Raw genomic sequence first — 26,843 nt, forward strand, 5'->3', positions numbered from 1 at the left:
ACTCTAACTCTCAGTATCTTTATTGCTTCACAAATTCTATGATCATACTACTTATTTGACATTTATTATATAGTACTTTTTTATTATTTATATTTTTGTGTATGAGCTAAAATGTAAAAGCCTTAAGGATAGTGGATATTTTATTAATTAAAAAAATTTTAAATTAACATATAATGTATTATTTGTTTCAGGGTTACAGGTCTGTAATTCGTCGGTCTTACACAATTCACAGTGCTCACCATAGCACATACCCTCCCCAATGTTCATCACCTAGCCACCCTATCTCTCCCCTCCTTCACTCCAGCAACCCTCAATTTGCTTCCCGAGATTAAGAGTCTCTTATGGATTGTCTCCCTCTCTGGATTTGTCTTGTTTCATTTATTCCTCTCCTAAAGGGTTATGGATATTTTAACAGTTCAGTAAGTCTGCAATGTACTGTAACAATGCATTGTGTTTAGTAGGCATCTAGCAAATGTTTGTTGATTGATTACCAGTGATTATGATAAAGGGCAAAATGAATGATATAGAAAATTTATAATAATATGCTAATTGAGTCATGTAAGTAATGCAAAAGGAATTAGAGAGGAGGGAGATACGAAGAGATGGATTTCTCCGGGATGTGGGACTTATAACTAACTGCAGATAGGGAAAAGATAGTGAATATGGTGGCAGTCTGATGCAGAAAATACCATCATTATGATGGGCTTCATTACATTCTGAAGTGGCATTCTGTTATAAAATCATTGAAATGTTAGATTACTTAGCATCACTCACCTCAGCCCCTTTATTTTACAAATGATGAAACTGAGTTTAACAATGAGTCATGGAACACTACATCAAAAACTAATGATGTACTATAAAAGTGAGTCAAGCTGTAGAAGGGATGGGAAAAAGAACTTAAGTTCTCATAGAGTTAAGGCTAGGATCTTATCACAGCTTTTCTAATTTCAAGTGCTGTGTTCTTTTTGCCATTCCATGAACCATGAAAAGTAAACATGGTATGGGCAAAGTTCTACAAATACAAATCACATAATTTTTTTTTCTATATCACATTAGCTCAACATGTTTAGATTCTTCAGGGAAGATCTCTCTTCTGGCTTGTTAGAATTTCATTGTATGTTCTCATAGCTCAAGCTCCGTGATCACTTCCACTCCCTGAGCTGTGCTACAATAGCTCAATAACTTCAGAATTTCTACATTATCTTTTTTCTTGAGGAGGAAAAGGTGAATATGATTTGATAAAATGCAAAAACATGGGGCTAAACACAAGAGAACATTAATGAGACTGATAGCATTGCATGCAATCAAAGGGGTAAGGAAAACAAAGATCATCATAAATTGCCTTAGTTTTCAGGAACTTTATGAGTAGGAGTAACAAACTCTGAGGGAAAAATCAATGAACTCATTTCCATTTCTTCTTTGTTCTCTCATGTTATTCCAGGGCATTCCTGATCTGCCTCTTACAACTCTTTTGACTTAGCAGATTTTGCTTAATCTTCTTTTATCAAAACTGAGGGAATTTTAAGGAGATTAGGGAGTTAGAAATAGCACTTTTTAGCAATGAGTTACTGCCCATTTTCTGCAATTACAGTGTAGGGGTTATATTAGATGTGTTTGGACTTTGTGAAGTAAGGTAATGTTTTTTCTTTATGATCTGAAACTCTTGCAATCAGTGACTCCCATGAAGTTGATTTTCTCTTTACTCTTTCTTGCAGGTAAAATTTGTGTCACCTCTGCTTGCAGAGCTAATGGATGGAGCCAACGAGTCTGTGGTATCTGAGTTTGTGTTCCTGGGACTCTCCAATTCATGGGAGGTCCAGCTTCTCCTATTTCTCTTTTCCTCTGTGTTCTACATGGCAAGCCTACTGGGAAATCTCCTCATTGTGTTCTCTGTGAGCACTGACCATACCTTGCACTCTCCTATGTACTTCCTGCTGGCCAACCTTTCCTTTCTTGATGTGGGAGTTTGCTCTATTGCAGCTCCCAAAATGATTTATGACCTTTTCAGAAAACGCAAAGCCATCTCTTTTGGAGGTTGTATATCTCAGATCTTCTTTATTCATGCTATTGGGGGCACAGAAATGGTGCTGCTCATTGCCATGGCCTTTGACAGATATGTTGCCATTTGTAAGCCTCTCCACTACCTGACCATCATGAGCCCACGAATGTGCATTTTGATTCTGGCTGCAGCCTGGGTCCTTGGCCTTATCCACTCAGTGGCCCAATTGGCGTTTGTTGTAGACTTGCCCTTCTGTGGTCCTAATGTACTGGACAGCTTTTATTGTGACCTTCCTCAACTCATTAAACTTGCTTGCACGGAGACCAATAGACTGGAGTTCATGGTCACAGCCAATAGTGGACTCATCTCTGTGGGTTCCTTCTTTATACTGATTATTTCTTACATCATCATTCTGGCCACAGTTTGGAAACACTCTTCAGGTGGGTTATCCAAGGCCCTCTCTACTTTGTCAGCTCATGTCACTGTGGTGGTTTTATTCTTTGGACCGTTAATCTTCTTCTACACCTGGCCCTTCCCCTCATCACACTTGGATAAATTTCTTGCTATCTTTGATGCAGTTCTCACCCCTTTTCTGAATCCGGTCATCTACACATTCAGGAACAAGGAGATGAAGGCAGCAATGAAGAAACTTTGTTATCAGCTTGTAAGTTACAGGAAGATGTAGTAAATACTTAAAAAAAATTAGCTCTACACTCAATAACAACAGAAAAAATAAAGTGATTGAAGTTTTAGGTCTCTATTAATTTCATGTACTAGGTTACATTTAGGCATTTACCATGTCACCCTGTATTTCTAGTATCCTAACAAATGATAAAGGGAGCTAATTTTGGGAATTCTGTGTTTCAGACCCTGCGGTGGATGTTTTATGTACATTATTTTATTTAATATTTATGAAAACTCAGTGTAGTGAGTATTTTTTATCTTGATTTGGGGGGGTAATTAAGAAATGCTTCCTGTTCATCCCTCTGTAATTACTAAGGAAAATATGTCAAACCAAAGTTATCACCACCTTAATCCACTATTTCCAATTGTCTTTCCCCTCGAAAGGTGCCAAACAGAGAACGTGTTCAATAATTTCATGCTGGAAATTTAGCACATTATTCTTTTTCACTGTTATACTTTCCCTGCTTTGAACTGGCTAACATCCTTTACTTAAACTATCAAACTGCCATAATGCCAATTGGTTTTACTTTTCTTTTTCCTCTAAGGTATCAGTTTGTTTCCTACTAACCCATTTCTTTGGTTACCTAGACATCTGTTCATTACATAGTAGAATTGTGGAATTTTAGAACTGGAATTTGAGATCATTTGTTCCAACTTATTTATTTTATGGATATAATAGACACAGAGATGTTAAATGATAGATTCAAGGTGAAAATCAGATCTCCACACTTTCTCCCCCAAATTTATTGAGGAATAATTGTCAAATATAATTGTATACATTTAAAGTGTACAATGTGGTAATTTGATATATACATACACTGTGAAGTTATTACCAAGATCAAGATAATTAACACATCTAACACCTCAATAGTGAACTCTTTTCTCTTCAATTTAGATTTAAAAAAAATATCTAGGCTCACTTATTAATTTGGATTCTTGAGCTTTTCATTAATAAACAATTCCTCTGGCCTGATATTTTTGACCTTGATGATAGCAGAAGTAGTACAACTGACATCATGACTCTCTTCATTGGTATCAGTTTTGTATGATTATTTGTTGTTTCCAAGTTCTTTATTTGCAGGCTAACAAGAAGTTTCTCATTATTTTACAACTGTATGATTACCTCATCACTCACCCATGGTCTCATTCATGGCTTTTATTTATATCAATTACTAAAAATTAACAATTACACAGTATTCCCCCCTCTGTATTGCTTTTTTACTCTAATGAACACTCTAAAGGGTGTTTACCATAACTTTTCTTATTGGTACCAAGGATTGGAAGTAATCTTATGTAAGCTTCAAGAATCTCATGAGTGACTATTACTGCATTCCTTTATCTGTTTCTGTTAGGGTTTCTGTTTCATGGTTTCTAAGACTGAACAACTCAGGCACTTTAGAACTTTTGGGACCCAAAGATAATTTAGGCTATAGACAAATCTTTCTGATCTTTAAATGAACTAAAGTGTTGATTTAGAAATTAATAACTATGATAAATTATATTAATGCCTACTTATTTTATTTTTATTTATTTTTTATTTTAAAAATTTTTTTTTAAAGATTGTGTTTATTCATTTGACAGAGATCATAGGTAGGCAGAGAGGCAGGCACAGAGAGAGGAGGAAGCATGCCCCCTGTAGAGCAGAGAGCCCAATGCGGGCTCCATCCCAGGACCCTGAGATCATGACCTGAGCCCAAGGCAGAGAGGCTTAACCCACTGAGCCATCCAGGCACCCCTAATGCCTACTTATTTTAAATATTCTTTTAAAATACCACATATATACTCATATTCCTGTTAGTTAGCAGTTTTTGGTAGATCTTTGTAATGAATCTATCTTTGTTTTTAAAGATGTTACTTGTTTAACCAAGAAAGAGAAAGAGAGTGAGCATGAGCAGTGGGGAGGGGCAGAGAAGCAGGCTCCCCACTGAGCAGGGAGTCTGCCATGGGGCTAGATTCCAGGACCCTGGGATCATGTCCTGAGCCAATGGCAGATGCTTAATCACTGAGCCACCCAGGTGCCCCTGAATCTATCTTCTTAAACCACCGACAGGTTTCAGACTTCTTTTATTTTCAGTTTACCAATTTTTTTTTAAATAGTTTTAATTTTAATTCCAGTTAGTTAACATACAGTGTTACATTAGTTTCAGACTTTATTCAGGAAATTATTTCATTCTTCTATCTTCATTCTTTTTCTGACGTTATTTTGGACTTATTTGTAAAAAATATATTTATTAGGATAATTACATGTTAAGACCTTAGCTTAACCAAGTAAGAGATATTTCTTTTTGGCACAATTAGCCTTTGGTTGATAAATGTTATATGTATGAAATTGTTCCTTTTCCCCTCTTGATAAGTTTTGTTTATACTTCTTTTTCTCTTCATGACCTTAAAGAGTACTTAAAAATATTATGTATTTCTTTGACTTTCTATTTGATAAATGGAAACTTAGATGTGTAATCACTCCAAATAAAATTCAGTACAGATTTATCATCATTTTGGTTGCTCTTAACTATGTCATTTACAAACTTAGTTGAAATTGTCATAGCTCCTCTGTCCTCCAAAAGGATTCTTACCAGCTTTTTAAAGCCCATTCATCATTTTGTCCAACTATCACCACCTCCACTGTCACCAACATATATTGAGCATTTATGTGGCAGGTACTCTTTTAAAGTTGTTAACATACATTAATTCATTTAATGCTCACAGCAACGAGGTAGGTAATATTATCATTCTTATTTTATAGATGATTTAACTGAGGCACAGAAAGATACACTAACTTGCCCAGGGACAAAGGGGTGGTAAGTGGTAGAGTTTGGTTGCAAAACCATACAACTTCTACTCCAGTATCCCTGCTCTTAATCACCACCCAACCAAGTTGGTGGGTGTCTCTTACCTGTCCTTCTAAAATCTGAACATATTTTTCTCTCTCTACTTAATAACACAAAATAAATATAAAACATGCATTGATTCAATAAAATATGTTATTGTTTCCTGTCTTTTATAAACATATATTTTTATCCCCAGGGGTACTCCTGTCTTTTAAATCTATCATTCAAAAATATCGATCTATTTACTATTCAAAGGGACTGAGATTCAGAGGTAATTTATATAAAAAATAACTTTATAAGTCCCTTTTACTCATACAAAATTATGCATGAGGGGAGGGCACTGCATCCTATACTCCTTGGAGATAGTCCACAACAGAGTCATATTATCTGAGGAAAAAACTGAAGCCTGAGTACACACCTCCTGGGGTTACTTTATTCTTCTAGAACCAGGCATTTTGCAGTAGTCCAGGCAGAGGATGAGGCAATTTTAATAAGACTGTTCTATTAAAGGCTGGAAATGACTTAACAAATGATAAATTGCTTACTAATTCAATACCATTAGGCTCCTCCAAAGTACTTGAACAAGAACATAAAGAAAAAAAAATGAACACTAAACTTCAAGCACAGCTCTTTCTGGTATACACAAAGCTTCTTTTCTTAGTTAACTAGTATGAGGTTATTTTGAGGTGGTTTCTGCATCACATTAGTAAGTATCAAATAAAACGTGTCTATATTTTAACAGTTAGTGGACAGGGATTTATTTTTATTTATTTTTTCCCATCTTTATTAAGGTATGATGACAAATAAAAATCATACACATTAAGTTGTACAATGTGATGGTTTGATCTATGTATACATTGTGAAATGATTACCTCCCAATCAGTAATTAACATATCCATCACCTCACATAGTTAATGCCTCCTCCACTCCTTTTTATGTGAGAACATCTGAAATCTACTCTTAGGAAATTTCAAATATACATTATTATTAATAATAGTTACCATGGTGTACATTATGTTTAAGGAACTTATTCATTTAACAACTGAAAGCTTATACTCTAACAAATATCTCCTTTTCACCACACCTCCCAGCCCCTAGTAACAACCATTCTATTCTCTGGTACTCTTACTTATTTTTTTAGATTCTGTATATAAGGGAGATCATGGAATACTTGTCTTTCTGTGTTATAGTGGACATGGGATTGTGGATATCTTTTTGAGATAGTGATTTTTATTTCATTTGGATATATATCCAGGAGTGGGATTTGCTAGATCATATGGTAGTTCTATTTTTAATTTTTTGAGGGATCTCCATACTATTTTCCTGGGGATTATACTGTATATCTTCCTACCAACAGTGTCCAAGGGCTCCCTCTCTTTCCACATTCTTGCCAACACTTGTTATCTTTTGACTTTTTGGTAATAGTTGTCCTAGTAGGTGTGCGATAATATCTTGTTGTGGTTTTAATTTGCATTTCCTGGATGGTTAGTGATTTTGAGCATCTTTTCATATACCTGTTGGCCATTTTAATGTTTTTGGAGAAATATCTGTTAAGGCCCTTTGCTCATTTTAATCAGATTATTATTATTTTGCCATGCAGTTGTATGAGTTATTTGCATATTCTGGATATTAACCCTTTATCAGATATATCATTTGTAAATATTTCTGTCATTCTGTAGGGTACCTTTTTACTGTATTGATTGTTTCCCTTGCTGTGGAGAGTTTCTGAGTTTGATTCATTCCTACTTTTTTACTTTTGATTTTGTGGCTGTGCTTTTGGTGTCAAATAAAAAAAATCATCTCTCAGAACAATGTCAAGGAGATTTTCCCTATGTTTTTTCCAGGAGTTTAACAATTTCAGGTCTTATGTTTAAATGCTTAAAGCCCTTAATTCACTTTGAGTTGATTTTGTAAATGGTGTAAGCTAAGGGTCCAATTTCATTCTCTTGCGCATGGGTATCCACTTTTCCCAACACCATTTATTGTAGAGACTATCTCTAGGTGAAGGGAAAGAGGTTCATTAATTTCATAAACCTACCATATCTTTCGCTTTGTAAAAAGACAATGTTTGGTTTAAGTAAAATATTTATCTAGGCATCCAACATTTTATGTCTACACATGCTCTTCAATAAGCAGGCACACAATCAAGTTAAAAAAGTAAAAATGAGATAGTTGAAACACCAAGTGCAGGCCCTGCTGAGTATGAATGTGTCATATTTACCACAACATTCCAAGTCTCATTTCTTTGACCTGCTTCTGAAGCAGAAATTAAATCTCTTTCTGGGTTCTCCCCGCTAACTGTTCTCTCAAGAGTACTTGGTGGGAAGATTCTCCTACAAGCACAGACTGCATTCTGTTGGCCAGGCCGTAACCATTCTCTGCTTCAGGGACAGAGGCCAATGTGGCATACAGTTCTTTGCTTAGGTCATTGCCCACCCCTCCCAAAAGGCTGATGGCCAGGTGCCCACAAGCTGTTGTCTGAACCTCTGGAGGACTGCCCTGGACTGTTGGTCTTGCCTTACTTTATGCTGTTCCTCAGAGCCTCTTCTGTGAAGGAATTCCCACAGAAGAGATCTGGGCTCTAGTATCACAGGTCTTTTCTTTGTTTCACAGCCCTATCATACCCAGAGAGCACAGGGGCATGGTGGAGAGGCTGTGTTGGAAGGCTGGTCATGTATACGCTAGCTCTGTGCCTGGGATTACTGCCTGCTCTGACAACAAGACTTGCTTGCTTAGTCTTGCCTACTTTACCAGATATTTTTTGCTTTCATAATGACTTTCTCTCAGATGCATTTAATTGCCCTCTTTAGGATAACTCAAACTCATCATCCAGTTCTTACATGTTGATGGTGAGAAATTTCTATCCCACAGACACTCTAGGCTCCTTTCCAATCAAGTAAAATGGCAGTGTCTCTGCCTCAGTGTTCTTGAATATTCTTCGACCATTAGGAGGCTGGTTTGTTCTGTACACAGGAAACTCTAGAAAGTCATGTGGCTTAACCTAGTCTCTTATATAGTATCAGGATATAAACTCATTAAGACATTATAATTAATTATTCTAAACCAGTTAAATTGAAAACAAATACAGGAATGGGAGAGAGCTGCTGAGTTAATTACTTTGAGTTAGTATTATTTGAAGCAAAAGCACCATGAAACTATATAGGACACATACCAGTTCCTTCTATTAAGATTAACTGATACTTAGCCAATAAACACAACTCACAATGAGTAGATAGGGAGCCTCTAGTTAATTGAAGAACATGGTTACAATATTTTACACCTTCTCTTGTCAAGCGGTAGAGTCTATTTCCCAAACTGAAATCTGGCCTGGTCTCCTGCCTTGCTTTGACCAGTGGGATGTGGCAAAGACAATATTGCATGAATTCCGGAATTGAGGCATAGTTTGCTTTGCACCTTTTACCTTTGTTGTCTTGCAATGTTCCTACCACCCTGGAAGGAAATTGTGCAAGACTACTGAATAATAAAATACCCTTTGGAGAGAGAGGCCCAGTGCCTTGACATGTGAATGAGGCCACCTTAAACCCCCAGTCCCAAGCCGCCAGATAACTGATACCTTATGAGAAAAGCCAGGTGAGATCAGCATGAGACCTGACCAGCTGAGCTCAGCGGTAACTGCAGAGTCAGGAGCAGGTGAATGTCCTTGTTTTAAGCTACTTTGTTGTACAGAAATAGGTAAGTGACAGAGTGCTCTATGTAATTATAGTTTATCAGTGGCCACATCACTGATCCTCTGCATACTTTTGATGTAAAGACAGACAATATAACTGGAGGAGATTTTCTGTTTTGTTGATGTTTCTTTTTAAGAAGCTGACCTATGAGAGATTAAACCGCTAGTGATTTGCCTCACCCCAACTCCATTATCATTTGGGTTCATCCCCTTGTGTTGCTGTGAGAACACCCTCTTCATCTCTCCATATCACACACATAATAAAGGACTAGCTAACTTTTTATGGAACATCTGCATATCTTATTACCTCTATGTTAGTTATTTTTTCTAATGGGACATAGGTGATGGTCAGTGCCACATTGGAACCCTGCATTACCTCCTCTTTCTCTCTCTCTTCCTGCCTATGGAGATCATTAAGATTATTTTCACTTGTTTGAAGGTGTATATTTTTCATTTAGGCTCCTTTCCTTCTCCTCTCAAGTGACCTATTACAAACTTTTCCCTTTGGTTGCTGTGGCCAAATTTCTGTGGTTCTAGGACACAATTCCCTTGGCTAAATGTACTACAGTGGCAATCCCAGGTCTCTACAGTAATGCTCAAGTAACGTTCCAGTGTTGCTAATTAGCTGTGTTTTCTGCTTGGAGGCATTACACAGGGCTTTTTATGCCAGCTGATAATAACGTTCCAAAGGCAAGAGCTCTGCATTCTGGGGTCATCTGAGTCCATGGTCATTTTGACATGGGTCCAGGTGAGTTAGAGAGGTGGATGCAGTCTTTGATGCAAACGAGAACTTCAAGTGGAAATACACAGAACAGTGAGAAGGGAGATCTAAACAACTAGAAGAAACGAATCCATTCTGTTACTCAACAGGGAGATTATAGCAGATAAACTCACAACCAAAATAGAGAAGACAGCAAGATGAGTGGAGTCAAACTGCCACTTCATGATCTGTATTGGAAGAGTTATTCTAGTGACATTTGCAGAAGTGTCTTGAGTGTTGGACTCCAGAATATAGTAGGAGCAGAATATTTGAGTCCAATGGGAATAAAGCCAGAAGAATGTTGGACAATGCTGAAGAAAGTAGCTTTGCTCTATTATGATTTCCTGGGCCACACACTGGAGGTCCAGGTTGGACCATTCCAGAAAAAGAGGTGTGGTGTAGTGGAGATCCCCTGGATTGTCTAGAAACCATATGGATTCTGGGTCGACTACCGGCTTGTTCCTTCACTTGAGTAATGCTGTTTATCCTCCCTACACCTGGGGTTTCCTACTCTAAAATAAACAGATTTTACAATCACTAGCAGTTTCATTCTGGTCCCTGCAAGGACAGTCTTCTACAGGGCTTGCTGCATTGATAGCAGTAGAAACAATCACTCGGACAGCTTGCAGCCCAGTGCGCATTTCTGTACATTTTGTGCTATCCTGTCCTGAGCACTCTTTTATTTATTTATTTATTTGACCAACAGAGATCACAAGTAGGCAGAGAGGCAGGCAGAGAGAGAGAGGGAAGCAGAGAGCCCGATGTGGGGCTTGATCCCAGAACCCCAAGATCATGACCTGAGCTGAAGGCAGCGGCCCAACCCACTGAGCCACCCAGGCGCCCCTGTCCTGAGCACTCTTTACACATCTCCGGAGGAGCAAACTAGTGGAGAAACCCATAGGATGGTGAGATTGAGAGGTTTCTCCATGAATTTTATTCTTTTCCAGTAACTCTGATTTAAACTTAACCTGGTTATTAATTTGAGACTCAGGTTCAGAAGGAGAGGACTACCAGTCTTTGAGTGATCTCAACATTGATCTACTTTCAAAATACTCCAGAATCATCATCCTTGCTTGAGTTGGAGGTGAGCCGACATCACTTCTAATTTTTTTGCTGTCTGTGCCTGGCCAGCACAAGAATGAGTAGACCTGAGGAGAGAAGAGAGTCAACTGGTCCCTAGATGATCTCTGAGGAATCTCTAATTTCTTACATTGTAGGCTTGTGGTGGGGGTGTGGGCAGTGGTCAATGCTGTGTGTTGAACAGTTGTGACACTTGGGACACTACAAAGGTGCCCTGGAATTTAGTTGCTGATCACCACTGATACTGTGTTTTCCTTTTGCAGAAGGAGTTAAGAGGCCAGTTTCACTTGCTCGCATGGAAAAAATCAGATTTAAACTACTATTCTGTCTTTATTTAAAAGTAGAGATTGGTGAGTGCTGTGAAGTGTGTAAACCTGGTGATTCACAGACCTGTACCCCTGGGGATAAAAATATATGTTTATATAAAAAATAAAAAGTTTAAAAATGAAAAAAAAAAAAAGTAGAGATTGATAGGAGGTATGGCCCCTAGAGACCTCAAGTTTTCAGTTAGGCAGAAAGTGAAACACTGGCTAAGAAGCTGGGCCACCAATGAGTGTACCATCCTGTTTTCCAGCTTTTTGCCTATATTAGGAATTATCCAGTGTGTGTGTGTGTGTGTGTGTGTGTACATTTCATATATAACATATATAATATATATCATATGTAATATGATATTATATTTTATCTTCCCCAAATGGGGAAGATAAAATAAGGTCTTGTGTAAAACTAACAAGGGTTTGGGATGGAGTGAAATTTGGAAGCGTTGATGGAATAGCTGTCAGCTTCCGGGAGGGTAATTTAGGATCAATCATTTTCTTGGATGAATTGCATCAGGGAGGAGATACCTGGTGATGATCCCTGTAAAAGGAATCTTTTTCTGAGCTGAACTGCTTTTTATCAATGTGAATATCATTAACACCAGCATCAAGAAAAAGTCTAAAAAGGGTATTTTTTAAACATAGATTTAGAAACCTTTATGTATAGCATTGGAGAATTAGATAGTGGTCTTTGTTAGAGCATTAACAGAATGCTATAATTGTTAATGTGTCTGGTTTTGTCACGAGACTGTAAGAAAAATTTGTCTTTTCCCCATGTATGTAAAGAGGATCAAAGAGGACTTCATAGAGGAAGGGTTTTTGCAGAGTGGGCAGTTGAAGAACGGGGTGAACTGGAGAGATGTAATGAAGACCTGGGCACTGCAGACTGAGGGAAAAACGCGGGGGGAAGCCATGGGCTGGAATATTTGAGTGTCTGTGAGGGAGGGGTAAATACCATTTGAGTGTCTGCCCAGGGAAGAGGAGGCTGTTCAGCTAAGAGTGGGAGGGCTAGGAAGGAGTATAATAACAAAGTTAACAAATATCTTAGGTGTAGCTTTGATCTTTGCTGGAAGATACATCATGAAGTAATCTTTGGAAGATTCAAATCCAGAAGATACAAATTGTATAATTTTCCAGATCCACACACTGACTTTTTTGTAAAGGTGAAATTGACATGTTTACTGCAAGAATGTAAGTAGGTAAGAGCTTATAAGTGAAAAGCAAAAGATCCCTTTTCCTGGATAATTTTGTACTTCTTAGAGGTAATTATTATTACCTTTTCTTTTTGCATATAAACTGAGGCATTGTTAATCTGTTTTGTAATTTATGTAATTTTATGTATATAATTATTTTTTGGTATAAATATTAGAAAACCAGATAACATGAATGTAAGAAACTGCCCACTTTCCTCCTGTCTATCCTGTTTATGTACATTTAGGTCAACTTTAGCAAAATAAATGGCTACACAGTATTCCATAGATGGGATCTAATAGAAATTATTTAATTAGTTCCTTATTTCTACACATTGAAGTTATTCTCAGGCTTTTGCTTTTTATAAGCAGCAATGCTTCAGTAAACATCTTTGTATCTTTTGAAAAAGGATTTTTTTCTTTTATTTTAGAGAGAGTGATGGTGCACATGGCAGGGTGGGGGGCAGAGAGAGAGTGAGAGAGTGTCTTAAACTGACTCTGTGCTGAGCCTGTGGCCCACCTGGAGCTTAATCTCAAGACCCTGTGGTCAGGACCTGAGCCAAAACTAAGAGTGGGCCCCTTAACTCTTTGTATCTTTTAAAAATTGAGGTGTAATTGATATATTATATCAATTCCAGGTGTAGAAGATAATGACTCAATATTTGTATACAGAGCAAAATGATTGCCACAATAAGAACTTTCAAGATTTACTCTCTTAACAATTTACAAATAGCCAATACATTCCTACGGACTTTTAGCCACCATGCTGTGCATTACATCCTCACGACTTACTGATTTTATAATTTTATTTCTTAACTGCCACCACCTATTTCATCCATCCTTTCAACCCCCCTACCCTCTGGCAACCACCAGTCTGTATCTCTTCTTTGTTCACTTCGTTACTGTGCAACACACATATATCCAAATATCTTTTCTGAGAAGTAGAATCACTGTCAAAGTATTTGAGCATTGACAATTTTGGAAGGTATTGCCATTTGGTAAATGTTTTATCGGTTTATTCTACCACCACCAGTTATGAGACTATCTGTTTCCTCATTTCCTATCAAACTCTGAATATTGTCAAGTGTTCAAATCCCTGCCAATGTCATAAGAAAAACTAGTGTCTTGCTGTTTTAGCAAACATTTATTTAATTCAGAATGAGGTTAAGTTTTTTTATATATGTCAAGAGAGCCATGTGCAAAGACTGATATTTTCACTTTTAGTTTTTGACTTCCACTGGCATTTATGACTTATCCTTGTCATTCTGGTCTCACATTCCTTCTTCTCTTGGCCCCTATGCAGAATCCCCTCCACAGAACCCATAACAGTGTCCCTCTCACTAGAACTTATTCTCCTATGGGATGGTGAGTGCCATGCTCTGGCATTCTCTACTCTTTCCTTCTTTTCCCTAAATAACTCGTCTTGCTAATTTACAGATATGAGAAATTTACAGATCATGTCTTCAAAGAAAACTTATAAAGATTTTCATAGACTTGCCAATGTGGTCATGGATGTGGTAACATTACAGTGTGATATGTCCAAATTATGAAATGTACCATCACTGCATTGTTTCATGTAGTTAGGTAATTTTTGAAAGCCTGTTAATTCAGTCATCTATGAGATATGATTATGAAACAATGCCAGAAAAAATACAACAGAACTACCAATCTAAGTAAGCAAAGGATCCTTATTCTTTGCTTTGCATTGTGGTTATGAAACACATGAAAAAGATATCTGAATTGCTTTGTGACAGTGGTCTCCAAGAGCACACATGAGCCTTGGTCTACTTTTCTGACAATGACTGAATCGCCCAAGATGAAGTTCCGTGCCTTTTTCCTACAACAGTTTCTCTTTACTCTCCTCTTTCAGGTGGCATGAGAGGTGTCACTGCTGACAGAGACCATGGATGAAGGCAACCACTCAGTGGTGTTGGAGTTTGTGTTCCTGGGACTCTCCACCTCACCGGAGATCCAGCTCCTTCTCTTCTTCTTTTCCTGTGTGTTCTATGTGGCCAGCCTGATGGGAAACCTCCTCATTGTGCTAACTGTGACCTCTGACCCTCGTTTGCAGTCCCCCATGTACTTCCTGCTGGCCAACCTTTCCATCATCGACTTGATATTTTGCTCTTCCACAGCTCCCAAGATGATTTATGATCTTTTAAGAGAGTGCAAAACCATCTCTTTTAGGGGCTGTGTAGTTCAGATCTTCTTCATCCATGCAGTTGGGGGCAGTGAGATGGTGCTGCTCATCGCCATGGCCTTTGACAGATATGTTGCCATATGTAAGCCTCTCCACTACCTGACCATCATGACCCCACGGAGGTGCATTTTATTTCTGGTGGCATCCTGGATCATTGGCCTTATTCATTCAGTGACTCAACTGGCTTTTGTTGTGGACTTGCCTTTCTGTGGGCCTAATGAATTAGACAGCTTTTTTTGTGACCTTCCTCGGTTTATCAAACTTGCTTGCACAGAGACAAACACATTGGGATTCATGGTTACTGCCAATAGTGGCTTTATTTCTGTGGCCTCCTTTTTAATTCTAATAATCTCTTACACCTTTATTTTGGTGACTGTTCAGAAAAAATCTTTGGGGAGTATGTCCAAGGCCCTCTCCACTCTGGCAGCTCATGTCACTGTCGTTGTTTTGTTCTTTGGGCCATTAATTTTCTTCTATGTGTGGCCATTTCCCACATCACATCTGGATAAGTTCCTTGCCATCTTTGATGCAGTTCTTACTCCCTTTCTGAATCCGGTCATCTACACTTTTAGGAATAAGGAGATGAAGGTGGCAATGAGGAGACTATGTTCTCAGTTTGTGAATTAGAGTAAAGCCTCTTAAACATGTGGAGGATTGCATGGTGATGTCGTTCTCTGGACTCTGCTTTTGTAAGAGATTTACAGGTCATGGTTTTCTTGCATTTGTTTATGAGAGCGTGCGAGTGAGCGAGAGAGAGAGAGAACACAAGCAGGGGGAGGGACAGAGGGAGAGGCAGAAGCAGACTCCACACTGAGAGGAGAGCTGGTAGCAGGGCTGGATTCAGAACCCCAAGATCATGACCTGAGCTGAAGTCACACACTTACCTGACTGAGCCACCCAGGCACCGTGGTCATGGTTTTCTTATCTCACCAGTGGTCTTACCTTGATGTGGTGCCAAACAGAATTAGTATAAACATGAAACAATCCCCTTTGAAAGGCAATATGTGGCTCACTGTTCATTTTCTTTTTTCCCCATGTCAGTAGACTCTCTTACTTTAAAGATAAATATTAATTTTTCCTTCATCTGATTTGTCTTACTATATAGCTGATTTGTTTTCTATGTTTGTAGCTCATTATCTGTTAGCTTCCCTCATTGTTCCATTGCTAATTTGACTTCTCTGGGGTCCAGTAAGGAGACAAATTAACCATACCAGTTAATTTGAAAGGAAAAATTTAGTGTAAAGAATGGTTAGTTAAGTAAATCTTTTAACTAGTTTTTGAAAGTGGATGAATGGTGAGGTATCACAGACATAGCATTTGTAGGAAGCAGCTCTCAGTCCTTGGGATGGAAAACGAAGGGAAGAAGTTAGAATTACTAAAATTTAAAAATAAAAAGCTATTAAAATCTTGGAAGAAGGATCCGTGGAGTTGAAACTCACATATCTGAGAAAGAGCTGCTGCTTGGTTGGTGCTAGGGTTTCTGAGTTTAGAGAAGGGCAGGGACACCACCCCTGAGGCAAGGATACTGCTGGTAACACAGGTGTTTCTGAGAAGATGAGCTCTTCTAAGGTTGGAACACAGCTGTTGCCTGGGAAAGAAACCAAGGTTGTTGAGGTGAACAGTGTGGTTGGGTGATGCTCACAGGCATGGTGAGCAGAAAGGAAGCCCACAGGCAGCAAACAGGAAGGAGCAAGGAAGTCCCTCCTTCCTCTTCCACCTTGTAGTCTCCCTTTAGTGACCCTAAATGACAGAGTTGGCCAAAAAGAAATGGGTTTGTAGAGCCTTAGCTCCTGCATCCTGGCAAGAGTATGAAGGATAGATTAGGTCTGAAAGATAATAGTTCATAGAGCACACACAGTTACTTAAGAAAATTATTAAAATTCAATTAGGGAGGTTCTCATGGGTTTTTACATTTAAGGTAAATCATCTCATAGAGTTTCCCTATTTTAAAAAGTTTCAGGTACTGGAAAATTAGTTAATTAGTTCAACTTCCTAAAGAGACTATATGGAAGATTTAAATCCAGAGTCCAGGTTGCCAGGCTCCTGGTCCTTTGCTGCCTTCTGTCACTTTAGATCTTATTTCCTCGGTGGCTAAGTTTCATGTCTCTATTGAGCTGTTAAGCTGTCACTGATGGGTACCACTATATTATTCACCTTGTCTTTTGGATATATGTCAAATAGCAGAGCTTCAACACATGTTCGTGAATGATTTTCACTTAATAAATCTATTTGGCCCTATGTTTACATTTCTTTTCTGATTTCTTGTTTTGTTTAAATAGAGCTTTCATTTTGGACAGTTTCAGGGCTACCAAGAAGTTGCAAAGGTATTCCATGGAGTCCCTATATAGCACTTGCCAGCTTCAGTTTCAACTGTTTCTTCTAATGTTATCATCTTACATCTTACATTTCTGTGGTCCATATACTGAGAGATCAACACTGGTACATTCCTGTTAACTCAGTTCTAGACTGTATTCAGATTTCACCAGTGTTTCCTTTAATGTCCTTTTCTTTTCCAGAGTTCAATGTAGGAAAGCACACAGCATTTTGTTATGATTTCTTAACATAGTCTGGTTTGAGGGTGTTTCAGTCTGACGTTATTTACAATGGCTATGACAGCTTTTGGGGGTATTGGTCAGGCATTTTATAAATGTCCCTTAATTTGGGTTTGTCTGAAAATGTCCCTCAGAATTAGACTGGGATTTTTGTTTTTTTGTAAAGAATACTATAAAGTGGCTTTTTAATTTAATCGTACCAGGGGTATATAATACATACATGCCACCCCTATGATGTTAAACGTGCTCAATTCATTTATTAGGTGACCTTAATGAAAGAGAAGTGACTCACAACATGTTACTTCTGCAGCTATTTTTTACTTAGAAATTTTTAGTTTTTCTCTTTCAGTTTCCTACTTCCTACTTTCCTACTTATATACAGAGAAATTTGATATTTATCAGGCTGTTCCAAGTAATTTGTATTAATTTCTCAGAAAGTGAATATGATTAAATTATCTAAGGTTGCTTTTATTATTCATCATAGGATTTAAAGTGGCAGAGATAATAATCAAGAGATTATTTGAAAAAATCGAAAGAGAAATAATCGACACTTTTTTTTTCTTTAAAGATTTTATTTATTTCACAGAGAGAGATCACAAGTAGGCAGAGAGGCAGGCAGAGAGAAAGAGGGGGAAGCAGGCTCCCTGCCGAGTAGAGAGCCCGATGTGGGGCTGGATCCCAGAACCATGGGATCATGACCTGAGCTGAAGGCAGAGACTTTAACCCACTGAGCCCCCCAGGTTCCCCATAATCGACACTTCTTATTTATTTATTTGTCAGAGAGAGAGAGAAAGAGGGAGAGAGAGCGAGAGCACAGGCAGACAGAGTGGTAGGAAGAGGCAGAGGGAGAAGAAGTCTCTCTGCTGAGCAAGGAGCCTGATGTGGGACTCGATCCCAGGATGCTGGGATCATGACCTGGGCCAAAGGCAGCTGCTTAACCACCCAGGCATCCCATAATTGACACTTCTTAAAGAGAAGTGTCATTCCTCCCTGCTATGACTCATTTAGAACACTTTCCTTTGTTGCTATGATCACAATGAATATATTTTTAGGAGACAATTTTGTCTTGATTAGTTGGTCACTATCCCTTGGTTCAAGTAATTAGCTATATTTTCCATTTTTAGAAATATTTTATATACCTCTGTGCATTTGTGATAATAGTCTGGGAATAGCTCCAAGGGAAGGATGGAATGACGTTGACAAGAGGATGAAGGTATTGAACTAGATAAACTTCAGTGATAAAAAAAAAAACAACCCGGTAATGTTTTGTTGTTTGTCTATTTCAATTATGTTTTGGCTCAGAGTCAGAAAGAAACAGGTGGTGCTGGGGAGATGACAAGTAGAGTAGGAGAATAAATACAAATGGTTGTCAACACAAAGAACTGAATTAACCTTAAGTAGGTATAAGTGATAAATGAAATAAAAAAATAAAACCCCAATTTCATAGAATCATGATGGAGAAAGAATAATTAAAAACTTGCTTAGAAGAAAAATATCTAGGGAACTAAATCACTCTAAACTAAACTAATGTAGTGTAGGTTAAAATTAAGTGTTGGAAGGGTGGAGAAAAAGTAGGGAACTAAATATGTAAGGTTTTACAACCTGTAATCAAGCCTCCTGCTTTTGTTTGCGTTCTTTAAATATTTGTTAGAATTTTTCTAGGTCACTGCAGTAAGATGTTTGGTGGTGAAATGGGGGTGGTTAGGCAGAGTGCCAAGGATGAAGGGATAGAAGATGATCCTATGAAGGAAGACTAAAGGAATTGAGGTGGTTAAAACTGGAGGGCACAGATGAGTGATCTTTATTTGCTTTTACCAGGTTCAAGCATATAAAATATTTATCTGAAGGAATTGCTGACAATGTCTTTATGTTCACAGAGAAAGAATTAAGTGACCATCAGCTTACTTGAAAGGATGAGAGATTTTCTTTTTGTAAGGATGAAACTTTGGTCTATTACATTTATAAATAGTGGGATGCTAAGGAAGAAAATGAATTTTCAAACCATGTAAACTGACATATCCAGGATGGAGAAACTAAAGAAAGGAACTGTGTCAGAACATAATTTTAGATCTCTTCCAACTGAATGATATTATTAATTGGGGATAATGAGCCGTTTTCACTCTTTTTCCCCCCAGAATATTTTAAAATGTAAAATTCCCATGAATCTATTCTTAGGGGGTTCCCAAATTCTGATTCCATATAAATCAATATATTTATTTATTTGTTTAAGATTTTAATTTACTTATTTGAGAGCGGGACAGAAATGGAGAATATGAGGGAGGGGGAAGAGCAGAAGGAGAAGAAAGAAAACAGGCTCTCTGCTGAGCAGGTATCCTGAGGCTCCATCCCAGGACTCTAGGATCATGACCTGAGCCAAAGCTTAACCAATTGAGCCACCCAGGTGCCCTAAATCAAGACATTTAAATGAGGATTTTATAAGGCGGGCACTTGATGGAATGAGTACTGGGTGTTAAATGCAACTGATGAATCACTAAATTCTACCCCTGAAACCAAAAATACACTATATGTTAACTAACTTGAATTTAAATTTTAAGAAGTTTAAAAATAAACGATGATTCCATTTAATGCTGCAGAATCTGGATTTTCTGCATGCCATGATCACTTACATAGTCTAAATAAAGAATGGCTGTAATTGTGTCATAATTCTTGAGTGTAATAGCTAGACCAGAATTAGAGAACTCAAGAGTGGAATATCTTCTAATGGCAATGGCCTTAAAGGAGCAGCGCTGTTTTCCATGGAAGTCTGCAAGGTCTCAAGTTGATTGGGCACCCAGAACCTACTGTCTCCTTCTAGAAGCTGTTGAGACGGTATCTCAGAGGCACTGGAGAGGCACTCGAGAAATTTGAATAGTTGAAGATAGGAGCTGGGTAAGTTTCCCTTTTATTAGTTGTAGTATTTTGTGTGGTTTTTTTGTTGTTGGTTTTTTTTGTTTGTTTGTTTGTTTGTTTGTTTTGTTTTTTGTTTTTGTTCTTTTCGGGATGTAAAGTAGGTACCTTTTGTCTTTGGCCCATTTATCCTTCTGTTCTCAGATTTTGCTCTCATTCCTGGAGTCTGGCTCTCTCCTCCTCAGCTCATCTCTTCTTGCCCTGTCTTCTGCAGCAACCAACTCAAGCTCATCCTTCTTGGGTAATGAGTCAGGTTTAAAATGAATCAGTTATTTCTTCATTGTATAAATAATCATTTCTTCACACATAAGATCTCAGTGAAGGAGAGCCATCTGGTAACTTATTTGTTTGTCTATAATAGCTTAATGTGGCACCTTTCCCTTAAGCAATGTAAGTAAAACTAGGGGATGCAGTATGTTAGTTAACAAGAAAGCAACTCTAATCCTATTAGGAACAATTCTGAGATGACTTTTGAGATTGCATTATCTGAATAAGCTTCCAGTCTGCCATTTCTACTGTTCGTCACAATTTTTCCCCTAACTGATCATCTTGGACTCCTGTTGCCTTCAAAAACCCAATGTCCTGCTGTCTTCCTTCTTGTCACCTTTTTATCAATTTCCCTTCTGATTTTAAAAATGTATTTTTCTTTTACTCCAAAATTGTCCTTTTTGCCTTCTGGCTAGACTGTTTGTATGGAAGCTTTACACAGAAATAAAAAAATAAAAAAATAAATACATGGCTCAATAAATCATTTTCTGATTTTGTTAACCTTATTTCTTACAAACTTATTAACAGTTTTCTCAGTATTTCTTTTATCATCTTACTTCTTTTTTTATTTTTTTAGAGAGAAAGAGAGAGAGTGTGTGAGCAAGTGAGATGGGTGAAGGAACAGAGGGAAAGGGAGAGGGAGAATCTGAAGCAGGCTCCACACACTCAGTGTGGAGTCTGACCTGCGGCTCCATCTCATGATCCTGAGACCATGACCTGTGCTGAAATTAAGGGTTGGATGTTTAACTGACTGAACCACCCAGAGGTGGTGGCTTGTTTTTTTTGTTTTGTTTTTGTTTTTGCTCTTCACATTTCAATTTGGAGGAAACACCACTTATATTTTTAGGTCACAGTATATTCTCACTGTTATTCCCACTTCATGGAGACCTTGGAAGAGTTTTGGATAACACACTATTCCCTTTAGTGATAAGAAAGAATGCTTTTTGCCCATTTTCTGCCCATTCTTAGAGAAATTTTTGATTAGTTAGTTCATATTTCATGATATGGAGGTTTGGTTTTAAGTCATAAAATGGCTTACACAGCTTTTACTTAAAATTGTCCTGATAACTGCTATGTAAATATTTGTTGAATGAATGAATGAATTAGCCAAGAAATCCATCCAGTAGCATTTCTGAGCTGGTTTCCAGTGAGAAAAAACAATTATGGTACCCAATTCTGCCCCAACAGTCTTGTACCATATTTGGGGAGATAAAAATCCATGCATATTTATCAGAAAGCCATTAAAAATTACTGTGATAGAAACCATAGATGTAAAAATTCAGATAAAAAAGTCAGTCAGAATACTAAGAGGAGACTCTGTGAATGTGGAAATTGAACTAGAAAGCAGCAGAGTGTTTGTGACTCCTCAGTATTTGATAAATTACAGCATTTCTTCAAGTGTTCTTATCCTTTCTAGGGAAGGAAATTTGTATGTAACAGACCAGAATTGCATTTTCTGTCATGAATATGGACTTCACAAAGGCAGGAATACTTGTCCATGTTGTATTCTCATTGCCCAGATTGATGCTTGGCATTCTGGGCACTCAAAAATATTTACTGACTTAATGAACAAAAGTCATTTAAAAATCATTTGAAGAAGCACTCAGGACTAAATTGTATACCTAGTTGTCCAAGAACATATTGGTTGGCTGATTATCTTGGGATAATCCCAAGATTGGTTCCTCACCATTAGTGGATATTAGTTGGCTAGACTTGGTCCTGGATATAATAGGAGTCAGTGTCTAAGGTGTAGTTTCTGGGAGAAGGTCCCAATGCACTACCAGTTCGTCCTCCTTCAATATCTCTTCCATCTTCGTGACAGGCTCTCTGAAATTTCCTCTGTCAGATTCATTGCTTAGTGATATGGTTTTCTTTTCCCCCTAAAACATTTGTTCACTTGTGAGAAGTTGTGGTGTCACAAAATATTGGCCCCAAAATATCCATGTCTTAATCCCCGAGCCTGTGAATATATTACTTTACATGGCACAAGGGACTTTGTCAATGTGATTAAGAACTTTGAGATGGCCAAATTATCCTGGATTATCTGGATATTGTAGTCCTATGAATCCCACCTTACAAGTGGGAGGCAGAGTGGTTACAGTCAGAGAAGATATGTGGTGATAGTTGGCAGAATTTGCAATGATGTACTTTAAAGAGGGAGGAAGGGGTCATGAAGCAAAGAATTCAGGCAAACTTGGAAGAGGAAGATACTGGATCCTCTCCTTAGTCCTCTAGAAGGGAGGCAAGTCTCCTGACATCTCAATTCTAGCTTAGAAGACCCATTTTGGCCTTCTCATCTTCAGAACTGTGAGATCACACATTTGTGTTTTGGTAAGCCAAAAAGTAATTTGTTACCGCAGAAACAGAGAATGAATACATATAGAACTAATACAAATTTCTATTTCAGGCAAAGAACATTCAGTGGGAGCCATGGGTTCTTGATACTCTGTAAACCCTCCCACTAACTGACTTTGGGATAATGAGGAGGTCACCTTGTATACTTCTTTCTATATAAATTATTTCATTGGTTTAACATGGAGTCACGGAGTTGTACTAAATCAGAAACAGCCACTGAGCAGTGGACTTCTGATGATTTATTCCTGGCAAGTTTTTTTTTTTTTAATTCTTAAAAAACTGTAATTGTGTCCTAGCTACCCCTGCTGCAATTCAGCTAATGTCCCTGAGTTCTTTTTTGTGCCCATTATCCCTCTAACTAATTGTGACCCTCTCTCAATTGCAGACACAGATACTGTCTGGCTATTTTCACCAGTTTTCTTTTCCCTTTATTCTTTTAACCATTCCAAGTGCATTTTGAAAAGGAAAAAAGACTGTTAATGTGGCAGAGTTCTTATCTTTGGGGATTCAATGACTATCTTTATCCGTCTACTAGTGGAGATTATTTGCCTCAGGGCAATTCATGTGTTATGTTAGAAATTGTGAATTTTTTGGGAAGTACGTATAATTAAAAGATAAAACTTTTTTTCCATTTGAAAAGTATATAAAAGTCTTTCTATTGGCTATTTTAAATTAACAGTTGAGACTCCATATTTCATTTGGTGATAGAGTTCTCTTGTGAAATAATTATGTTGGGTAGCTAAACAATTGCATGATGAGGCTTGGGATCCTATGATAATTCCTGACTGGTACCACAAAATACATGATTAATGTGAACTTTGGTGGATTAAGATAAACTCTCTTAACTGCAGGAGTCATTCTTTTTTTTTTTAATATTTTATTTATTTATTTGACAGACAGAGATCACAAGTAGGCAGAGAGGCAGGCAGAGAGAGAAGAGGAAGCAGGCTCCCCGCTGAGCAGAGAGCCCGATGTGGGGCTCGATCCCAGGACCCTGGGATCATGACCTGAGCTGAAAGCAGAGGCTTTAACCCACTGAGCCACCCAGGCGCCCCTGCAGGAGTCATTCTTCAGTCCCTTTAATTTCTTCCTTCATTCAGTCAGTGTGAAGCACTCATTAAATAACTCGTTGTGTTAGTCACAACTGGTGATTGTGATGGAGGTAGGGTATACTCATATGAACTTAGATGATTCCTGTACCCAAGAGACTATCCATTAATTTGAGAAATGGAAACTTATATAATCAGGAGAGGCAGAATGAAATCAACACTAACAGTGCAGAGAGAGTAGAGAGACTGAAGCATATCTGGAAGATTTCACAGGGGCGGGAGGATTTGAACTGGGACACTGAAAATGGGACAGTAGAGAATAGAATGAGAAATTTTGAAAGCTGAAAGAAAGAAGATGTGTAAAGTCTAAGTAAGCAAGAGGATTAATGGGACAGAGACTTTGAAAGCTATGTGCCGTGTATGAATTGTTAGGTGGTTCATATAAGTGGCTCAAATCCTATCCATTCATAAGAAATCATAGTCAAAAGTATTTGAAGTTGACATTGTATGTTATTGAAGTAGAATGCAGGGGAGGAGGAAATATGAAATAGCCATGTGATAGTGAAGAAAACAGAAGGGAAACAGGTCCAGAGATGAAATTCACTTAGTTGTAGCAGTTTTGAATCCATGCTGGTATTGGGAGCCAGCTAGCTCCTATAAGTAGAAGTCCAATGTACATGTAATGAAGATTATTTGGCTATGAAGTTCTTAATATGACTGTTTTCATGGGCTGGAGACTTCCTTTTGTGAACACTAATACTTGCCTAGGCAATTGTTTTCCATTTTCTGTCTTCCTTTAGGGAAACATGAAAACTGATCCTGATGTTTGAGGCAATGGACAGAATGAACCAGTCGATAGTATCAGAGTTTGTGTTCCTTGGACTCACGAATTCATGGGAGATCCAACTTCTCCTTTTTGTTTTCTCCTTTTTATTCTACTTGGCAAGCATGATGGGAAACCTTGTCATTGTGTTCACTGTAACCTTGGATGCTCATCTGCATTCCCCTATGTATTTCCTCCTGGCTAACCTCTCTGTCATTGATATGTTGTTTTGCTCAATCACAGCCCCTAAAATGATTTGTGATATTTTTAAGAAGCACAAAGCCATCTCTTTTTGTGGATGTATTATGCAGATCTTCTTTAGCCATGCAGTTGGGGGCACAGAGATGGTGCTGCTTATAGCCATGGCCTTTGACAGATATGTGGCCATATGTAAGCCTCTGCACTACTTGAGCATCATGAGCCCAAAGATGTGTCTATTCTTTTTAGTAACTTCTTGGGTCATTGGCCTCATCCATTCATTGGTTCAATTAGTTTCTGTGGTAGATTTGCCTTTTTGTGGCCCTAATGTATTGGATAGTTTTTATTGTGACCTTCCCCGGCTCCTCAGGCTTGCCTGCACAAACACTCAAGAATTGGAGTTCATGGTTACTGTCAATAGTGGGCTCATTTCTGTGGGGTCTTTTATCCTGCTAGTCTTTTCATATGTCTTCATTTTGTTTACTGTTTGGAAACACTCCTCTGGTGGTTCATCCAAGGCTGTCTCCACACTGTCGGCTCATATCACTGTGGTGGTTTTGTTCTTTGGGCCATTGATGTTTTTCTACACATGGCCTTCTCCCACATCAAACCTGGATAAATATCTTGCTATTTTTGATGCAGTTATCACTCCTTTTCTGAATCCAGTCATCTACACATTCAGGAACAGAGAGATGAAAGTGGCAATGAGGAGACTGTGTGGTCGTCTTGTGCGTTACAGGAAGATTTCATGAACAGATGGTTATGAAGATGTGAAATCACGGATTTCCCTCATGCTGGTTGTAAAAAAGACATTATGCAATTTCAGAAAAATCCATTACACTTAGGACATCTTATATGTCTAGAGATCTACTATCTATGATATTATGGTATCTATTTCACCATTAAGTTAGAAGTCATGTTTTTCTTTGATACTATGTATGTCAAAGTTCTAAAAAGTGAATAATATATGTTTTGAAACCTACAGGGTTAGGAGAATGCCATAATGTAATTGAGTAAATAATGAAGTTTGATGTTTTTCCTAAACATATTGTTCTATTGATAGACAAATTATGCATTTATATTATCCTCCATCTGCTTGCTTGAGTTTATACCTTGATTTTTATTCTCTTTGTTGCTAGATTGTTTTCTCTATGTGGCAGTGTAAGAAATTTTTAATCCTATGTGAGAATTATAGATTTTAAAGATAGATTGGATTACCAACCTCATTGTCTATTTTAAAAAAGATTTTATTTATTTATTTGACAGAGAGAGAGAGAGAGAGAGAGAGAGCGCACAAGTATGTGGAGAGGCAGGCAGAGAGAGAGGGGGAAGCAGGCTCCCTGCTGAGCGGAGAGCCCAGTGCAGGGCTCGATCCCACCACTCTGAGATCATGACCTGAGCTGAAGGCAGAGGGTTAACTCACTGAGCCACCCAGATGCCCCAACATCATTGCCTTTAATCCCTTCGGTTGCACTAGCTATAACCCAGGAGATGAGGGGTGATAGCATTTAGCACAATGTTAGAACAGTATTTATCAGAGAGCCAGGCACTGGAAGCCTTGACCCTGTTTGCATGTCAGTGTCCATTCACTTTCAAATCAGTTTTGCATTTTGAATTTCTGAACATAGTCTACTCTGTCAGCTTTTTCTTATAGGTCTCTCTAATGTAAGAGTTTACAGCACTTATGTGTATTGCTTTTTTCTTATAAATTTCTCAGTGAGCACTGAGCACTTCCTTATCATTTCTAAATCTTTTCTTACTTTCTACCATGACCATATGTTTCTTGTTCAGGTCCTACTAAAGCTGAATCTTAAACTATTGCATTAGTTATGAAAAACATGTTTAGAATTCATTAAGCAGGATTCTTTTGTCTATAGAGTTAACCAGAGATTTTTTTTTTAATTTTTTATTTTTTATAAACATATATTTTTATCCCCAGGGGTACA

General features: G+C 37.9%; 2 protein-coding genes and 1 long non-coding RNA gene across 4 annotated transcripts; all 3 read left to right on the forward strand.

The window, feature by feature from the left end:
• Positions 1-1,748: 1,748 nt before the first annotated feature.
• Positions 1,749-15,373, forward strand: LOC309867748 (olfactory receptor 4F6; the record flags this gene model as incomplete). 2 transcript variants are annotated; one of them, XM_082736817.1, is made up of 2 exons in its annotated part: positions 1,749-1,844; positions 14,546-15,373. In XM_082736817.1, 2 exons carry the CDS (start codon positions 1,749-1,751, stop codon positions 15,371-15,373), a joined length of 924 nt encoding a protein of 307 aa, XP_082592943.1. The 2 variants fall into 2 exon arrangements, with proteins under 2 accessions (XP_082592943.1, XP_082592944.1); XM_082736818.1 differs by lacking the exon at positions 1,749-1,844 and having other exon boundaries at positions 14,444-15,373.
• A 4,740-nt stretch (positions 15,374-20,113) lies between these two features.
• On the forward strand, positions 20,114-20,937 carry LOC309867822. The gene is made up of 2 exons (XR_014313338.1): positions 20,114-20,187; positions 20,350-20,937. It is a non-coding gene; the product is annotated as an uncharacterized lncRNA (long non-coding RNA).
• Positions 20,938-24,698: 3,761 nt separating this feature from the next.
• Positions 24,699-25,941, forward strand: LOC309867722 (olfactory receptor 4F15; the record flags this gene model as incomplete). The annotated part of the gene is made up of 1 exon (XM_082736789.1): positions 24,699-25,941. The coding sequence occupies one exon, from the start codon at positions 24,699-24,701 to the stop codon at positions 25,647-25,649; it is 951 nt and encodes a 316-aa protein (XP_082592915.1). The 3' UTR covers positions 25,650-25,941.
• Positions 25,942-26,843: the final 902 nt, after the last annotated feature.

This window comes from Mustela nivalis (genome assembly GCF_964662115.1).
Source record: "Mustela nivalis genome assembly, chromosome: 6".
Taxonomy (NCBI): Eukaryota; Metazoa; Chordata; class Mammalia; order Carnivora; family Mustelidae; genus Mustela; species Mustela nivalis.